Source organism: Tamandua tetradactyla, chromosome 4, assembly GCF_023851605.1.
Source record: "Tamandua tetradactyla isolate mTamTet1 chromosome 4, mTamTet1.pri, whole genome shotgun sequence".
Lineage (NCBI taxonomy): Eukaryota > Metazoa > Chordata > Mammalia > Pilosa > Myrmecophagidae > Tamandua > Tamandua tetradactyla.
In genome coordinates this window covers 47,921,227-47,941,116 of record NC_135330.1, presented here as the reverse complement: position 1 = coordinate 47,941,116, position 19,890 = coordinate 47,921,227, and the positions used below count along the sequence as shown (strand labels likewise).

Below are 19,890 nucleotides of genomic sequence, written 5' to 3'. Positions count from 1 at the left end.
ATACAGCCAACAGTCCTACCTCCCCCTCAACAACCACTACAAGAAAAATCAGTGTTTCAGCAAAAATTAAAAAAAAAAATCTAAATAAATACATTTTATATTTTCTGAAATGTCATTCATGTCCTCATTTTACATCAAGTAAGAGTCAGGTAACATGTTAGCCTTTTCATTATACATTATAACATTTAATCATCATGCATTTTAAAATTATAAAATTGAAATTCCAGTGTTTATTGAACGGTCATGCAACACCGTTCTGGTCAATGTGATACAGGCAGAAGTGTGTTAGGCGTGCCCTTCCAGAAAGGAGGATGCTGCTTCACTAGCGGAAAGCCCTGTGCAATTTTCCCTTCACACTTCCCGTTCTCTCTGCTGGGCGAGCAGGCATCATGACTAAGGTTGCTGCATCATATTGCAATCAGGAGGACAAAAGGTACACAGTAAGGAAAATAAAGCAAAAAGATAGAAAGAACCTAAACCTCAGATGTCATATTGAGCTATGAGACAAGTCACAGACTATTTATTGTGTGAGAAAAGTGGAGCTATCATTTTCTTAAACCACTGGAAATTTTTGACTGATAGCATTATCACACAAACTGAAAGTGAAGGTCTAAGATAAAATTATAATATGAGAGACTCCAAAGCCAGTGTTTTTTTTGTTTGTTTATTTTTTCTGTTTTGCCAAACTGTCTGTGTCCGTATCTTTAAAGATATCATAGAGAGAAAGGGAGGCAAATATACAGAATATTGTTAGCTGAGATATTACTGAAAAACTTATTATAAACGCAATTCCATAAACCCTTTCCCACATATGATTATTTTTGCAGGCTGCTGGATTTTGGAAGACTGGCCTTGGAAGAATTCATTTGTCCTTCTACCTCCATTCAATCCAGGCACCATCCATTCTCCTATAATTAGTGTTTCCTAGTGGGACAAAATTTTAGTCACAAGGTAAAGAAAGAAAATGTTTAAAGGGCTTGACACATAGTTCTTTGCATGAAATATACTTATTTTTCAAAATAACATCTGTTTTCTTGTATATTTGTTTATAGAAGTCACAGAATTCTTTAAGGTGTTTTAGTATTAATATAAATTAAGGATTTTTTTTTCAGAAGTTCAAATACCAGGTGTCCTACAAGCTGGTTAATAAAGTTTTCACTCTGCATCGATCTACAAATAATGATGGTAGTAGGCTTTTCTAGAAATGTGGAGTGCTTCCTAGTTTAGACAGACCCCATAGCAAAACAGTAGCTTCTAATTTACATTTTTCTACTCTGTTTCAAGATAAAGTCAGATAGGTGTGTGTGTATGTGTGTTATATGAAGAACAGATGTTTTGCAAATGTTCTTTTTCAAATAAAAGTCACGGTCACGTTTCCCTGGACTTTTTCAAAAAGGTATGAAACTTTTCTTATTTTGCATGCTGTGCATTTTCCATTTTTAGTTACAATAAAATCAAGGGTTTTTCTTATTAGGGTACTTAAGTAATGCAGGCAGCAATTGAAAGGTAGAGTTTCAATTTAACTATTGTCTTTTTTGGAAGCCTATAGGAATTGGTGATTAGAAATAATAAAATATTTTTAGTCAGTAAAGTTATTACCTTAAACAATAATCTAGCTTGACATCTGTTTCATGGAATTTCAAATCTGAGTGCTAAAAATAAGATCATCTAGAGGGATATATTTTAATTTACTATTTGAAGTTATGAGAACATAATCAACTATAAGTATGTTACCTGTTAAAATGTAAGTTAAAATGATACTTATAGAAGTATGTTGTTTACTATTCATTTCTAGCACTAATCACTGTTAAGCATGTTTTAAGGACAAAGGAAGATATTAGATATGTCAAAGTAACTAAAAATTAAGTCTGTTCTTAAATTTATAGGACATTATGGCAATATTTTTGATGAATGTGATTCTATCAATAAGATTCTTAAGATAGCTTTTGTTAAAAGCAACCTTCTTTTGCACTTGCAAATGTGCTTCCTTGAAGAGGCTTAAATTACTTTTTTGTATCTTTGTACTTCTTCATAGTAACTGTGGAAAATACAAATGTCCTCTAAAAATGTCATTGCAAAAAGAATTTTCTCTATGGGAATAAATGACCTAACATTGAATAAATAGCCAAAAAATCTATTGCTACGTCTGTCTGCCCCAAAGTTTATATCCAGATCAATGGTCCTTTTGAACTTTGCAGTGATCTGAGACCACATGATGTATTCGATTAATTTGGGGTATAACATTTTGAAAACTCTTGGTCTACCATGTCTAATTTATCGATCAGTGTATTCAATACTGGATATAATATCTGGCACTCATTATATATGCATGATATATAACAGTTGGCCAATAAGTATTTAATAGATGAATTTGTAGCACATGATGACAATATAAGTGCCATAAGAGAGATTCACATAAAGTGTTTGGAGTTTTAAGAAATTATTAGTTTTCCATTGTTATGTGACAAATTGTCATAAACTTACCCAGTTTCCATAGGTCAGGATTCTGGGCAGGGCTCAACTGGATACTGTGCTTAGAGTCTCAACAGATTTTAATATTCCTCTGAGGCTTGAGGACCTCTGCCAAGCTGGCTTGTTGTTGGTAGAATCCATTTCTTTGTATGTCTGAGGTCTAGCTTTCTGGCTAATTTGTGGCCAGGAAGTGCTTGTAGTTATTAAAGGTTGCTCAGAGTTCCTTGACATGTGGTCCCCACAGGTAGTTCACAATATGACTTTCTTCCATGCAAATAGAAACTTGTCTGTGTAATTTTGAATCCATCCCCAGTTTACTATAACTGAGTCGTGTGTAATCATTAACATAGTTATTGAAGTGACCATCCATCATGATTTGCCATATAACATAAACTATCAATACCATCATATACACAGATTCTCTCCCCACACTCAAGGGTAGGCAGTTATATCAGGCATGTATTCCAGGCAGTGAGGATATCTTAGAATTCTGTCCCCCACAAGAAATGACACACAGGCACACACATACCTCATTTGAGAATAGTTCTGTTACTTCTACACTGGTACCTATTAGGAACAAAAAGAGGATAAGAATTATTGTTCTGCCTATAATTCCCCTATCTTGAAATCAGCCTGTTCCATGGAATAATAGGTAAAATGTTTTGAGTGCCTGTTATGCGCCATGCACTGTTCTAGGTTCTTTGCATACACTTTATATCCATTAGCTCATGTAATCCTGCAACTGTGTAAGGTAATGTGCAGTAACATGGTGACCTTACTACAGATGAAGAAACTGAGATACAAAGTTGTTTGTCAGGTTCAAAGTGTTGATAACTGATAATGATGAGATACATTTAGCTCTTATGAAGTTGATTATAATCGGGGATCTTTAGGAAAGAATATAAGATTAGAAAGGTAAAACAAAATGCTTGCATCCATTTCTTTAACCAGCACCATTGCTACTTTATGGTAGAACTATTATAGGATATTACCCTTCTGAGAAGGGTATAAAGTTCAAGATGGGGAAGAACTTCTAATTCAAAGTAACTTCTGGCTAACAGTGACTGTTTTGCCTGGCCAAACCTTACAGTATATAGACTGAGAAAACTCAGGGAAAAAAAGAAGAATATCATATGAACGTGAAAACTGAGACTGACTCTGTATTATATTTGAGAAAAAGAAAGTGTATTGTAAGCTTTTGATACAGGTTTTATTTAGTAGTATAAATGAACTTTGACTTCATGGAGGAGAAACTAAATGAAATCGTGCAAACTAAGCTTTGCCTCTCTCCTAAAGTCTGCTTTTGGCTCTTCCAACAGGAACCTGGACAATGTCCATTCCATTTCTTAAGGGCTTATTGGTGGGGCAGCCAATGTTATTGCTTCTTCTCCCTGCCCCTGTCACCAAGCACCGACTCTCTCTTCAGCGCACTTTTTTCATCTAGGTAGAGACTGTAAAGCCCAGAAAATGACAAGGCAACTGGTCTGTAAGTCACGGTTGCTTAGAGGGGTGCAGGTGCTGTGGAAGGAGGTAAGTGACATAAAGGCACTATAGGAAATTCAATATTCAGTACACAAATGCTACAGGAAAAAACCTGAGAGCTGTACATGCTTTGTAATGTTTTCTTCTGTGTGTATGCATAACAGAAGCCCTGGCCAACAGAGAAATTGAATCTTGTTTCTTAATTAATATTTTGTAGAACCCATCATAAAATTTCAAGACTCTTTTGCCCTACCCAATATGGTTCAAGAAAATATGACTTCTCTATCAAGAGATGTAGAAAATTGTTGGTTGTTCTGACTTAAAAGGAACAAGTTAGACATCGCTTGAGTGACCCTGAAAGATATTCTAATTCTATGATATTTATTAAGATATTTGATTTTAAGATAAAGTAGCAACGGATGCTTTGTCACCATCATGAATAAGAATGCATTTTCAATCCTGTTTAAGTGATAAACATAGGAGGAAACCAATTTTTCAAAAATGTGATTGCTTTGCCATTGTTAAAAAATATTCATGTAGGTTTGGAGACATGCGAAGAAGTAGCACAAATATAAATTGACTTTGAATTGGTTCATTAGTAAAACTGTGCAAAAAATTAAGCTAGTGGTTGAAGAACTCGGTTGATAAACAATGACTTTCTAAAGACAATGGACACATTAAAGAGGAAGAAAAAAAGGTTCATTACTTCTTAGAGTTCATTATTATCCCTCAAGACTGTCTGCATGGCTCCTTCAGAATGGAGAGTATATTAGTTGACATCATCAAAGAAGAAGTATTTTGTAACTGTTGAGCCATTTCCTGCAATAATTGCTTTTTTAGCCCTGAAGTTGGTTTTAAAAGCTTGAATTATGAATTTTTCATATTATATTATTCTCATATTCCATGTACATATCTCATGCAAATTAACTTTCATATAGCCGCACTCTGACCTTTACTTCATTGAAGGAAATTAAATTGCAAAATGAATCTGCTTAGGAAAATTTGTTTCAGAAAATGTCTCTTCTTTTATAAGTTGAAATTTAAGAGAAGGCTTTAGCATTTCAAGTTCTCAATCCTAGTATATAATGAAACAAAAATCTGGATAATTAGTAAACAATTTCAAATATAAAAATATTTTGTTTTCCTCAGAATGTAAATGAAATACCAGTGTTTGAAATATTGAAATGAAAGTGTAAAAACACCTGCCACAATTAGCTCTTAATATTTTCAAGAGGTGAGGATTTTTTTTTTGTACGACATACTAGCATATTTGACGTTTTTCTCAGGCTGTTTGAAATTGGTGAAACTCTAAGACAAAGACATTTAGATTCTGTAAATATCTGAAAATCTTCCATTTGTCCTTCCAATTATATATTCACACATACATAGTAAGCACCCAGAGAAGAAATGTTTCATTTTATATAGTGACAAATAATAAATTATTTTTTGTTTTACTTGAAAAAGATTTTAGAGTTTTTAAGAGCTTTTATCTCTGTTGATTTCTGAGGGAAATAATACTGAGTTTATATATTTTCAGTTCACAAAATCTCAGTCACCTACTAAAATTCACAAATGTAACCTTAAGACACAATTGCATTGATGTCTTGTATATGAGTGAAGGAAGAAAATTTCAGGCTCCCATGCCTCATTTTTTTTTTTAACATTTTTTATTATGAGATATAACATATATACAAAAAAGTGATAAATTTCAAAGTACAATTTAACAAGTAGTTATAGAACAAATTTCAATGTATGGTATGGGTTATAGTTCCACCTTTCCTTTTAGTTGTTCTAAGACATTGCAGATTGAAAAGAATATCATTATGAGCTAGTAGTCATACTCTATGTTAAATCTTTCTTCTCTGTTTAGCTTCTCCTTCTCCTTTGATCTTTCTCCCAATCTTTGGCATATTTGGGCAATGATCAGTCTAACTTCTTCATGTGGAAAAGGGCTGTCAACATTGGGTAGGGGAGTGCAACTGATTAATACTCTTGGAGACACTGACAACTCTTGTAACCCAGTCCTATCCTGGGTTTCAGGGCTTATCTGGCCAAGGAACCATCTGGAGGTTTTAAGTTTCTGAAAATAGACTTAGTGAGTGAAACTGTTATAGAGTCTCAGGATAGAACCCTGGGTTTTCTTTAGGGTTTACAGAAATACCGTAGATTGAGGCTTGGCAAGCCATGGCAATCTAGCTGAAGTTTTGCATCAAGTGTAGCCTCCTATGCATCAAGCAGATATCATCTTGTCATCCAAGATGTAATGGGGAGGCTGGAGGGAACTGCCTGAAAATGTAGAGCTGTGTTCCAGTAGCCATGTTTCTTGATGATGATTGTATAATGATTTAGCTTCCATGATGTGACTGTGTGATTGTGAAAACCTTGTGTCTGATGCTCCTTTTATCTACCTTGTCAACAGATGAGTAGAATATATGGAATAAAAATAAATAATAGGGGGAACAAATGTTAAAATAAATTTAGTTTGAAATGCTAGTGATCAATGAAAGCAAGGGGTAAGGGGTATGGTATGTAAATTTTTTTTTTTCTGTTTTAGTTTTATTTTTCTGTTGTCTTTTTATGTCTTTTTCTGAATTGATGCAAATGTGTGATAAATGATCATGATGATGAATATACAACATCACAATATGTGATGATATTGTGAATTGCTGAGTGTATGTGTTGGGAATGTTTGTGCTTTTGTAATTTTTTTTAATTAATAAAAAATTAAAAAAAAAAGATTTCCAAAAAAAAAAAGGAGTAGCCTCCAGAATAGCCTTTTGACTTTACTTAAAATCACTTAGCACTGATAGCTTACTTTGATACATTTCTTTCCCCCTTTTGGTCAGGTAGGCATTGTCAATTCCACAGTGCCAGAGCCAGACTCATCCTGGTGGTCATGTCCTATATTGCCAGGGAGAGTTTCACCCCTCAATGTCCTGTCCTGAATAGAGAGGAGAGTAATAGTTTTATTTTCAGAGATGGGCTTAGAGGCATCATTTATTTTTAATTCACAATTGCAACTTAATTTCAAAATTCTGGAATCATATCACATGGATTTTATTTTCTTTATTTTAGTAACTGTCTCAATTTTCATATTAAAGTGTTTTTTAATACAACATGCTTGGGATAAAAAAATAGATGTATTGTTTATTCTAGCACTCCTTGTTTTAGGTAGCATAATTATAGTGTTTGCAAAGAATCTATTCATTAAATATTTGTAAATATGTGATGTGATTTTTACATTTGATATCTCAATATTTTTTCTCATTGATGCCAACTTTGATTTGAATCATCACTTACCCTTTGAAAAGACGAGCAAAAGTCCAATTCGTATCTTTGCCAAAGATTTAGGCATATGATATTTAAGGAAAAATATCTCTGATTAAAACTTATAATTTCAAAACATATGAATACCTTTTATACTGTTCATTTTAACCATTATTAGTCATCCCTGAATTTCTTTTATAACGGTATTAGAATCTTGGATGCAAGTGAATGCTAGATGCTTTTAACTTTCTGTATATGTAGCATTTACAAAATATTACAGAGAAATTATGAAACTTTTTGTAAAACAAAAGAATAAATAAGCAGCTCCAATAAAATCTTCTAAAAATCATTCAATAAAATACCTAAAAATTAAGGTAAACTCTATTTAAAAATGAACTTAAATGATTGACTTATTTAATATATAACATATATTCTCAGTATAAAAGCCAAGCAGAACTGCATAAACTTATATTTTACAATTGAAGATTTATGAATTTAATATGCAGTTTTAATATGACATCATTAAATATCTAATTTCTTCCCAAAACCTGGAAGCCTAGAATTATGTGCATAGTATATATGCAGATATGACTGAAATTTTAGTAGTGTTATCAATTGACTAAAAAATTCAGATATTTTGTTTACAAACATAATTAATTGACTTCATTTCTTCCAAAAAATGAAAATCTCTGGATCTTCACTGCTCTGAATATTACTGTCCAATGAAACTGTAGTGTCAGCATTTTATAAATAAAATAACATTTAAAACAATTGACTTTAATACAGTTTACACTTCTTTCAACAATTATGTATGTATATATTCACTAACACCATACATCTAACATGATGAAAATAAATTTCAAGGGAAGAATTTAGTTTTGTTCAGTTTTGATTGTTATGTATATATATATATTTTTTGTATGCTATATGGTGGATTCACGGTTCATTATTTTTCCATTTAAGTATCCCGTGATTGCAACACCATTTGTTGAATTTTTATTTGTTTGTTTTTTATGTATTTTGCTTGCTTGTTTGTTTTTGGGAAAGTTCAGGGACTGGAAATTGAACTGGGTCTCCTGCATGGCAAGTGAGAAATCTACCACTGAGTCACCCTTAGACCCGACTTAGTTATAATTTTTAAGAAAACAGATGAGATAACATTTTTGTCAGGGTGGTGTATTTGGTAAACTCACATAATATTGTATTTTATTAGAAGAGAATCTCGATACTTAGTAGGCTAGGCATCCTTTATGAGATGAATTAATGTTATTGGTCAATAGTGAAGTCACGTTTTCACTCTAATTCTTTCCTTTTTGTTCTAAGTTATTCTAGAATTGACTTTATTATCCAACTCTGTAAGATGTAAGAGGTTGATAAAATATGGTTATCTAAATCTCTTCATCACTCTCAATAATAAAATAAAATATAAGAAATCTGCAGATTGTGAAATGAAGTTACCTAGTAATGAAGTGCTGTGCTTTGAATAATGAATTTCAAGCCTATTTTTTTATTCAAAACATTTTATTCAAAAACATCCCTCAATACACTTTTTTGTAATAAAGTATTAATTCAAGAACAATTACTGTATGTGTCCCATCTGTCTTTCTACTTTTGGACTACCTTTACTCTTTCACATTCCTTATCTACATACATATTGTAATCCAGTAATTATTTTTTATGTGTTTTATCTGAGACTTACCTAAAAATATAACCATCTGACATTTTATGAGATTGGCTATATTCTATTCATGAGTCATAGCACTAGTCCATAAAGATATCAAAAGTTCAGTTTTAATATTGAGAAATTATTTTCCCAAATATCAATACTACTTTTTAAAATTTATTTTATAATCAACAGATACAATTTTCTGATAATAGAATTCATGTTAATAGTTTATAAGCTGAATGATGAAAATTAAAAAAAAATTAGGAGGAAATACACACAGATGCTTACAATACCTATCTGGATTGTAAAATTAGAGGTCTTTTTTTTTTTTTTTTCATCTTATGCCCTCCCATGTATTGCTTTTGTTTGTCTTTAAGTCATATGTAGAATTAATTAAGGTTTCCCTTGTTATGACAAGTACTATATAGTACTTCTAAAACTGTGATGTGATATTAAAGCAGACTGTGGCCCACCTGTAGATATTGTGATTCAGATTACCATAATTTTCATGTTTCTATGGTATATATGTTCAGAAAAATCTATGCATTTGTTTTACTGCCAACATATAAGTCCTTGAAATTAAGTTTGTTTTTCATCTACCTTTTACTGTTATCTCAGAGATAACAGAGGCATGTGGTAATCATTTGCTGAAAAATTAGCTTTAAAATATCAATATGTGCTATAATAATTATTTAATTCTGTCTTCAGAGAGACAGCTTCCACCTTGGTCATTCAAAAAATTGGGACTTATCTACTCCTAAATTTCTAAAGGCTTCAGATACTCTGTATGTAAAATTAGAATATGAAGATTAAACAGCATCTTTTTCTTCCTTAGGAACATACTGACAATTCTTGGGATAAGCACAATCAATAATATTTGCAAAATTCAGCAATTAAAACAAAGCTTACTTTCACATAATTTTTAAAACAACACAATATGCTTTCAGTTGTCTTCAGTCACTGCTATATGTTATTTATAATCCTAATTTTCTAATCAGAGTCCTCTATAAAGTATAAATACTTTATTGCTATATTACTCCAAACATTTGCTTAAGGCCATTCTTCAGTAAGGGAGAAATCATGATATTTTGGGACAGAGAAAATACATTCTACCCTATAGATTAAAGAGTAAATATCATTATTATGTATTCTCTTTAAAAAAATAAAATAATTGATATATGTCTATATGTATATGTATATAACACCTTGAAAACAAAAACTTGCAAATAAAAAAAAAGAAAATATATACCTTGAAAATATACTCTGAGTTGGATATTGAAAAATTAATGAACGGGACTAAACTGTAAAGTTGTTTTCTCCTTCAAGATTTCACCCTGTCTTACAGAAGGCCTATTACTATAGATAGGCTTATGAATAAAATAGATAAATAAAATTTCACAGGTGAAGCATTATAAATGTTTCTTGAATGTCATGAACTTTGCATGATTAAATAAGGATAAATTAGATATAAAATATTCCAAATTATGGGTTATTAAATCATTGTATTACTGGTGTTAATAATAGTGATTTGATCCCATTTGAGTTCACATTTAAATTTTCCAATTCTCTATATAAACAATAGTTCAAAGTTCAGAAACAGTTGTTGAGTTACTGTATGCTTCACATGTTAATGACAAGCTTTCCAATGTTTTTCATCCACTTCCTTGCTCCAGTAAATAGAACCCACAGAGCACAATTTTTGATATTTTTCCAATAGGTAAAAAACTTAATGATTTGATCTTCATTTTCCCCATATTATTATTTAACTGCCACATATAGGTAAAGAAATAAGAGAAAGACTGAAAATATAATTTGAAATTTAATACCGTTGTTTTTATTAAATTTCTGATCTTGAAAGTATTTCTTTAGATTCTTATTTCTAAAAGTTTCATTTCTACTCTAGAAAATTCATTTTGAAGGCATGGTTCCGATTAAATATGCATATTTACTAGAAATGATTATAGCCTTTAAAATTATAGTTCATACTGGCTCTTTAAATAATTTTTCAACTACAATAATTTGCCACATATACTGTTAATTTTTCTCTAGTTTTTCAATTTGGCTTTTTAAAATCTTGCTTAAAATTATACTTTCCTTTTTTGAAGACAAAAAAGGACCTTTCCATACTTGATTGGCTTATAAGGCAAAAATAATAAAATGAAATTAAACAAAAAGCCTAAATAGATAGTGCTTATATATATATATGCATGCTTTAAGTTCAGCTTTTATTTCATAAAAATGCCAAAGATTGTGCAAGAAAGCAACTGTGTGTTTCTTAAACAAATGAAGAAAGTATCTACTAGAATCCTAACTTTAAAGGATCACTGGTCATCTACATCATCAGTCATGGATGAATTTGCTTTTTGGGGTAAATATAAAAAAATGCCTTGTTTAAAACATAGCTTTTTGTTCCATGTTGCGGAATGCAAACCTTATTGGAGCTTATAACTCCATAAAGACAGAGCTCTTTCTCTTTCTTTCTTTTGATTCACAAGGTGATGTCCAAAGCATTCAACAAATACTTGTTCATTTATTCAGCCTGACAAAGAAGTAGGATATGGAACTGTTGCATGACTTTTTGTTTTTACTGTTGGAAGGATTTCAGATTACTTACTTGAACAAAATTGTGGTTAAATTAGAAGAATTTTTATATGTAATAAAGTGCAAGAAAATTAAACATATGACCAGTTAATGTGGCACAATGAAAATAAATGTCATGTTTTTAAATTTAGTTAATGTCTAAATTAAGTAGCAAGCATTATAGAGGTATGATTTTTAATATACTTTGTCTTTTTCTACCTCTAAAAGCAGAAGTGCACTGCACATAACTAAAAAGTTGAAGCCTTTTTTCAGATTTGTTTTTAGAAAAACTTTTGTGCTGATAATATTCCAATATTTTTCATTTAGCTATAATATCATTATTTACTTTTCTATATAGTACAAAATTATAAAAGATTTGGTGAGAGCTATAGTTATCCCATATTTTATTATTAAAAGTACCATTATTATCAAAGAACATCTGTTTGAATTGTATCCTGATGTTATCAGAGAAATTTATATTAAATTAAATTCCAATATTTAAGTACAAAGAGCAATTTTTTAAACTTTTTTATTAATTAAAAAAATTAACAAACAAAACATTAAGAGATCATTCCATTCTACATATACAATCAGTAATTCTTAATATCATCACATAGTTGCATATTCATCATTTCTTAGAACATTTGCATCAATTTAGAAAAAGAAATAAAAAGACAACAGAAAAAGAACTAAAACGATAACAGAGAAAAAAAAGATTATACATACCATACCCCTTACCCCTTGCTTTCATTTACCACTAGCATTTCAAACTAAATTTATTTTAACATTTGTTCCCCCTATTATTTATTTTTATTCCATATGTTCTACTCTTCTGCTGATATAGTAGCTAAAAGGAGCATCAGACACAAGGTTTTCACATTCGCAGAGTCTCATTGTGAAAACTATATCATTGTTCAATCATCATCAAGAAACATGACTACTGGAACACAGCTCTACATTTTCAGGCAGTTCCCTCCAGCCTCTCCACTACATCTTGAACAACAAGGTGATATTTACTTAATGCATAAGAATTACCTCCAGGATAACCTCTCAATTCTGTTTGGAATCTCTCAGCCATTGACGCTTAGTCTCATTTCACTCTTCCCCCTTTGGTCGAGAAGGTTCTCTCAATCCCTTGATGTTAATTCTCAGCTCATTATAGGGTTTTTCTCAGTCCCTTGATGCTGAGTCTCAGCTCATTCCAGGATCTCTGTCCCACATTGCCAGGAAGGTCCACATCCCTGGGAGTCATGTCCCATGCAGAGAGGGGAAGGGTGGTGAGACTGCTCGTTGTGTTGGCTGGAGAGAGAGGCCACATCTGAGCAACAAAAGAGGCTCTCTTGGGGGTGACTCTTAGGTCTAAATTTTAAGTAGACTTGACCTATCCTTTGTGGGGTTAAGTTTCATGTGAAGAAACCCCAAGCCTGGGGGCTCAGCCTATAGCTTTGGTTGTCCACACTGCTTGTGAGAATATCAAGAATTCAACTTGGAGAAGTTGAATTTCTCCCCACTCTCACCATTCCCCGAAGGGGGCTTGCAAATACTTTTCCAGTCACTGATCAAATCACTCTGGGATTCATCGGGGCATCACTCTGGACAAACCAACAAAATCTCATATGCTACCTGAGATTCCAAGTACTTATGACATTCACTCAAACTATCTACATGAGTTATATTAGGAAATGCTCTAGTCAAAATATCAATTTTGTAATAAATAAACATTTTTTGCTTTAGTCTCACACATAAGGTGACATTTTAAAGTATTAATTATCATCTATTTTCAACACCCTGCAATAATGACATTCCTTTGTTCTTCCTCAGGCAAAAACATTTCTTAAATTTGTACATTGTACATTTCACTATTATTATACACTCTAGGCATTCCTAGATTATACCATCTCAATCTTTACCATCTATCTTTCTTTCTGATTTCATTTATGTCCCCAGTCCTCATCCCTCTATCATTCTCACATGCAGGTTCATTCAGTGTTTTAACATAATTACATTACTGTTAGGTAGTATTGTGCTGTCCATATCTGAGATTTTATATTCAGTCCTGTTGCACAATCTGTATCCCTTCAGCTCCAATCACCCAATATCTCACCCTATTTCTATCTCCTGATGGTCTCTGTTACCAAGGAAATATTCTAAGTTTATTCACTAATGTCAGTTCATGTCAGTGAGACCATACAGTATTTGTCCTTTTGTTTCTGGCTAATCACACTCAGCATAATTTCCTTAAAGTCCATTCATGTTGTTACATACTTCATAACTTTATTCTGTCTTACAGCTGCATAATATTCCATCTTATGTAAATGTCACAGTTTGTTTAGTCAACTGTCTGTTGATGGACATTTTGGCTGTTTCCATCACTTGGTAATTGTTAATAATGCTGCTATAAACATGTAAATGTCCATTTGTGTCCTTGGCCTTGTGACCTTTGAGTAGAGACAGCATATACATGGGTCCTGCTTTTTAAACCATTCTGCCAGACTATGTCTTTTGATTGGAGAGTTTAATCCATTCACATTCAGTATTATTACTGTATGGGTAGTACTTTCTTCTACTATTTTGCCTTCTGGATTTTATAGGTCATATCTAATTTTCCTTCCGTTTACCTTTACTCATAGTCTTCCTTTCTACACTCTTCTCCACACCTCTCTCTTCTGTCTTCGTATCTGTCTCTAGTGCTCCCTTTAGTATTTCTTGCAGAGCTGGTCTCTTGGTCACAAATTCTCTCAGTGATTTTTTGTCTGAAAATGTTTTCATTTCTCCCTCATTTTTGAAGGACAATTTTGCTGGATATAGAATTCTTGGTTGGCAGTTTTTCTCTTTTAATAATTTAAATATATTATCCCACTGTCTTCTTGCTTCCATGGTTTCTGCTGAGAGATCTGCGCATAGTCTTATTGGGCTTCCCTTGTATGTGATGGATTGCTTTTCTCTTGCTGCTTTCAAGATCCTCTCTTTCTCTTTGACCTTGGACATTCTGATTATTAAATGTCTTGGAGTATGTCTATTTGGATCTGTTCTCTTTGGGGTACACTGCACTTCTTGGATCTGTAATTTTAAGTCTTTCATAAGAGTTGGGAAATTTTCAATGATAATTTCCTCCATTAGTTTTTCTCCTCCTTTTCCCTTCTCTTCTCCTTCTGGGACACCCACAATATGTACATTCATGCGCTTCATATTGTCTTTCAATTCCCTGAGTCCCTGCTCATATTTTTCCATTTTTTTTTCCTATAGTTTCTGTTTCTTGTTGGATTTCAGATGTTCTGTCCTCCGGTTCATTAATCCTATGTTCTCCCTCTCGAAATCTACCATTGTAGGTTTCCATTGTTTTTTTCATCTCTTCTACTGTGTCTTTCATTCCCATAAGTTCTGTGATTTGTTTTTTCAGACTTTCAGTTTCTTCTTTTTGTTCCTCCCTTGCCTTTTTTATATCCTCCCTCAATTCATTGATTTGGTTTTTGATGAGGTTTTCCATGTCTGTTCATATATTCTGAATTAGTTGTTTCAGCTCCTGTATGTCATTTGAATTGTTGGTTTGTTCCTTTGACTGGGCCATATCTTCAATTTCCTTAGTGTGATTTGTTATTTTTTGCTGGCGTCTAGGCATTTAATTACCTTAATTAGTTTATTCTGGAGATTGCTTTCACTTCTTTTATCTAGGGTTTTCTTGCTGGATGAATTTGTTGTCTATCTGTTCTTTGACATTCTGTTCAGCTTTATCTGAACCTTTAGCTTAGGTTTTGTTTAACAGAGGAGAATTTTTCAGTTCTTGTTCTCTTGTTTCTTGCCCTGCTTGTGTGGTACCTTTCCCCCCCACACACTTAGGAGGGTCTGCTTAGATATTATAGACCCCAGCCAGATTTTCGCAGACCAAACTGGCCTCCTATCAGGAGGAAAGAGTCACCTGTGTCGGTTTTCCCTGAGCATGAGACCCAGCAGGTTGAAAGACTTTCCTGTGAAGTCTCTGGACTCTGTTTTTCTTATCCTGCCCAGTATGTGGCGCTTATCTGACTGCAGGTCCCACCAGCATAAGATGATGCGGTACCTTTAACTTTGGCTGGGGGTTTGTTGGAGACAGAGGAGAGGTTGTAGGCTGGTTTTAATGGCTTCAAATTACCAAGCACTGGTGTCTGAATTCCTTGATGGAGGGATTCCACCTGGGTGGGCCTTCACCCCTCCCCTGGGGAAGGCAGAGACTCCAGATAAGCCCCCAAAAGAGCTCACTTCTGCCTATGCCTGGGGAAGTTGCAGCCTGAAAAGTCCTGCTGCTGTATCCAGAGGCAGTCAAGCCTTTGTAGATACACAGCCACAAAAACCTGTTTCTTTCTTTTTTTTCCCCCTTTTTCTGTCAGTCCTGCCCCCTTGGTGCCAGGGCAAAAATGAGCAACCTCCGCTTTGATCAGGTTCACCTAAGCTGGGGGCCTACTTTTAGTAGTCAGAATTTGTTAATTAGTTCCACAATTGGCGTTTGATTGTGCCCAGTCACTGCTGCTGGTAAAGTCCTTTCCTTTCCCCTCTGGGAAGCGGCCTGTGGGGGAGGGGCTCTGGCCGCCGCAGCTTTGGGAACTCACGGTTTTGGGGGGTGCTCGTAGCCGGTCCAGCTGGTCCACACTGGGGTACGCTGTGTGTCTGGTCACTGGTGTGGCCCCAGGAGCTGTTCTGTACTGTTTCTGGTTGTTTAGCAGTTGTTCTGGAGGACGGACTAAAACGCGCATGTTGTTAAGCCGCCATCTTCCAAAGAGCAATTTTTATAGTTCTGTCCCTCATATTTACACTAAAGTTAATTAATCTATACTTGACAGTAGGCAGTTAACAAGCATTCTTTAATTTAATCATGAGAATCCTGAAAATGATTTATTCTTATAATACAAGTGAAAAATTGAAGTTCAAAGAATATTTGAGTAACTTTAGGAACATGCCCCACCTGATAAATGGCAGAGCCAAGACTCAAATATAAATATGCCTCTTAAAGCCTTTACTGTGTTGACATATTACACTGTCTTCCTCATAATGCTGCATTTCAATCCCATTTGATTCTACAATCATTCATTGAACTTTTAGCATATCCAAACATAACAGACTGGATATTGACTTCGTCCTGGGCTTCAAAACCTCCAAATTACCTCAACTCTGTCTTCCAGTAGTTTGAAGACATTCTGCAACTATACCCTTGGCAGGTCAAAAAAAATGTATGTTATATTACTTTGGTTCTTCCACTTCTTGTATTTCTAAGTTTTCTATAAAATTGCTTTCTGTTCTTAGGTAATATTCCTTATGCACTTTTTGTCTGAAGTTTCCCTTCATTAATAATACCTATTTGCCTCTTTTCCTTGTTTTAACACCAATTTGCAGGTACTTCGAAGCTTATCAGGTGATTTATATAGAATTGTGAAGACTATAAGAAGAATTAGAAATTATAACCCTAAGTACTTACTTTCAAAAATGTGAATGCAATCCATACCAAACTCTGAAATCTGTTCTACAACTAGTTGTTGCAATGTACTTTGAAATTTATTGCTTTTTTGGTATATGTTATTTTTAACAAAAAAAAAAGAAAGAAAAAAGAGAAGAAACAGTATGATAGAGAAGATAAGATATAAATGTATATGACTGCTGAATCAATATATTGATATTTCTTTGGTCTCCAGTGTCTTGGAGCAGTTAGAAGAAAAAATGAAAAATGGTGGAACTGTAACCCGTACCAAACTTTAAAATGTTATATAACTACTTGTTGAAATGTACTTACAAATTCATTGAGTTTTTATATAAATGGTATTTTTCACAATTAAAAGAAACATTTAAAAAAAGTATGTAGGAGGCAGGCAACAGTGGCTCAGTGGCAGAGTTCTTGTCTGCCATGTTGGAGACCTGGGTTCATTTCCCAGAGCCTGCCCATGCCAAAATAAATAAATGAAAAAAAAAAAAAAAATAGAAGTTGTAGGACAAGGGTCCTTAAAAGGTAAATGGATGACTGAGGATCAGAATCCAGTTAGTGAGCCCAGAGTCTAGATGCTTGAAGTTTATTATTCATTTTTGCCATCCTATTAATGATCAATACCACTTGTGCATTTTTACTTGGTTTATATCACTTGTCAAAATGTTTATTTTCTTTTCTGTGTCTTTACACCTTATGTCCCCACAGATTGAAAGCTCTTTGAAGTCAGGCACTAACTTCAGCAAAATTCCTGGTATAGTTTTGGAGGTCTTCATTGAGTAATTCATAATTCCAACAAGAGAAGAGATGGGCTTGGCTGTTTCTGAAGAGTATTGCAAATGCTAAAGCTAAATATTATATTTGTGGTTCTAGATGAATGCTATTAAAATCAGCCCCATTATTTTTCTGATGACAAACTAGTATCAAGTCTTGAGTCTGTATATGAAGCAATCAGACTTGATGAAAAAGGACTGCCGTAGGAAAATACAATTCACAAGCAAAAATTAAACCTCACTTTCTTAATTGACCTTTGAAATGCGTGGCTCTTTGCTTTCATATTTGCAAGAGTATAAGAAATTTGAAGTAGTATTAAGGTCAGTGCTATGATGCCTGAATTAATACTCCTTATCCCCAAATCATTCTAAAATAAGAGAATATGCCCGTGCCAAATTTTATAACGGAAAAGATAATCAATGATCAGGGAAAGCATCAAGTGGTCAAATAAATATTAGATGTATGAATGAAGAGTAAAGATTTTTATTGCTATAGATTAAAGTTTTTACATTTTATACTTCAACTAAAATTACATTTGCCAAAGCTAACTGCATTTTAAATACCTGCATTTATGACCTTGCAACATACATCTAAAGTAGAATATTTCCCTAAAATAGAGACATATATACTTATTAGGATAATTTTATTTGGATGATACAGTATTAAATGATTTGGTGAGATTCGGAAAGAGAACATAGCCAATGGGACAGCACTTTTTTGAATAGGAGAGAGGTGGCAGATGATTGACTCCCCAGAGGCCTAGACTCTCTTCATCTCCTCTCATTTCTGATTTCTACTCTAACTGTAAAAATACAGAAATATGACATAATTATTTCTGTGATAAATCTCCTCTGGTCATAATTTAAACCCTGCCTGCCTCTTAGATTAGTAGCAAGTGCTGTTAGCAGGTAAGATGCTACACTCAGTCCCGACCTGTAGCCACATAGAATATGGGTATCTCCCTGTGGCGTGGATACTCCATGCACCAGGTAAGTTCATGGTCACTTACGAATGAGCACAGAGGGGAATCCCATTCTCACTTATCAATCTGGGTTATGTTTAACCTGGAAGTTCTTTGGAGATTATTAATGTGTTCTCCTTAAAGTTCCTGTTGGGGACTTTTAACCAGAAGTGATATATTGCCAGGAGTAGTACCCAAGAAGTGTTCATCTCCTCCCACTGTAAGGACTGGATCACTTTGCTCTGTGACTGAGAAAGAGGGTTTCATTATTATGGACACTGCTGTCTAAATACACGATATACGAACATTATATTGTTTACATATAGAAATACAACATCTGAACACTATATCATTTACGTATACAAAATCAAATTCCTAAATTTTTGGCACATCATTGACAATTTTGCAAAAGCTTAACATTTACTTAACTTCATAATGTTATAAAGTATTATTATTATTTGTTACTTCTGCCTTTTAATTAAGGTAAAACTTTTTTGATTATGGATGGAATGAATTCAAATGGAGGGCTTTACAGAATATATATCAACAAATGCAGAGCACATTGTTAACATAAACTTTTTCAAATTATGCTTTTAAACTCCTTTTATTTGACATTTTTTTTGTTGGAAATGACCTGCTCATTTGCTGATAAAAACATTCTACATCTTAGAGGCAGATTTAAGTGTTTGTCATCAAAAATGGAAAAATAAAGATTATAACCAAATGGTGACATCTGATTTTACATCTTGGAATTCATTATAGGTAAAGGACCGTGATCGTCTTCTGAGATTTGTTGGTCTCTGAGGTCTTCCTTCTAACAACTGTAAATAGATGTCAGATTTCAGAAAACGTGTGTAACTGTCTTGTTCCATAAGCTGGTACACCCTGCTTTGTGCAGCATCAAAGCTGTGGAGGGTGGGTTGAGTGATGCTCCTGGTGATGATTTCTTTGGTATGAAAATCAAGGTTAACCTGGATAATCAGAAGAAATAAATTTTAATTGCTGGCCATGTTCTTAAGTAAAAAAAGTTGAGAGACAATCAGTGCAAGACTGATACAAAGTTCAAGTGTGCTTGGGTGAGTGGGTGCTTTTTGTCTTAGTCTAAGGATCCACTGATGTAGTCTGGGCTGGCATTTCATCTGGATCTCTTCTCCTCGGTTCCTGTCCTTTTTACTCTCAGTTTATTTATGAAAATGGGTTATTATAGTGTTAAGTTATCATAGAAAGCGTCAAGTTCAATTC

The 19,890-nt window shown here is 33.5% G+C and overlaps 1 protein-coding gene and 1 long non-coding RNA gene across 2 annotated transcripts in view; one reads left to right on the top strand and one right to left on the bottom strand.

Moving 5' to 3' along the window:
• Positions 1-333: 333 nt before the first annotated feature.
• LOC143680775 (uncharacterized) lies at positions 334-17,947 on the top strand. Its single transcript, XR_013174173.1, has 3 exons — positions 334-433; positions 828-951; positions 17,622-17,947. It is a non-coding gene; the product is annotated as an uncharacterized LOC143680775 (long non-coding RNA).
• The window catches only part of RGS18 (regulator of G protein signaling 18), a 38,032-nt gene continuing 35,538 nt past the window's right edge, over positions 17,397-19,890 (bottom strand). The window contains exon 5 of the mRNA XM_077157267.1: positions 17,397-19,619. Coding sequence (XP_077013382.1) covers positions 19,362-19,619 — 258 coding nt within the window. The 3' untranslated portion in view covers positions 17,397-19,361. The remainder of the gene's footprint in view (positions 19,620-19,890) is intronic.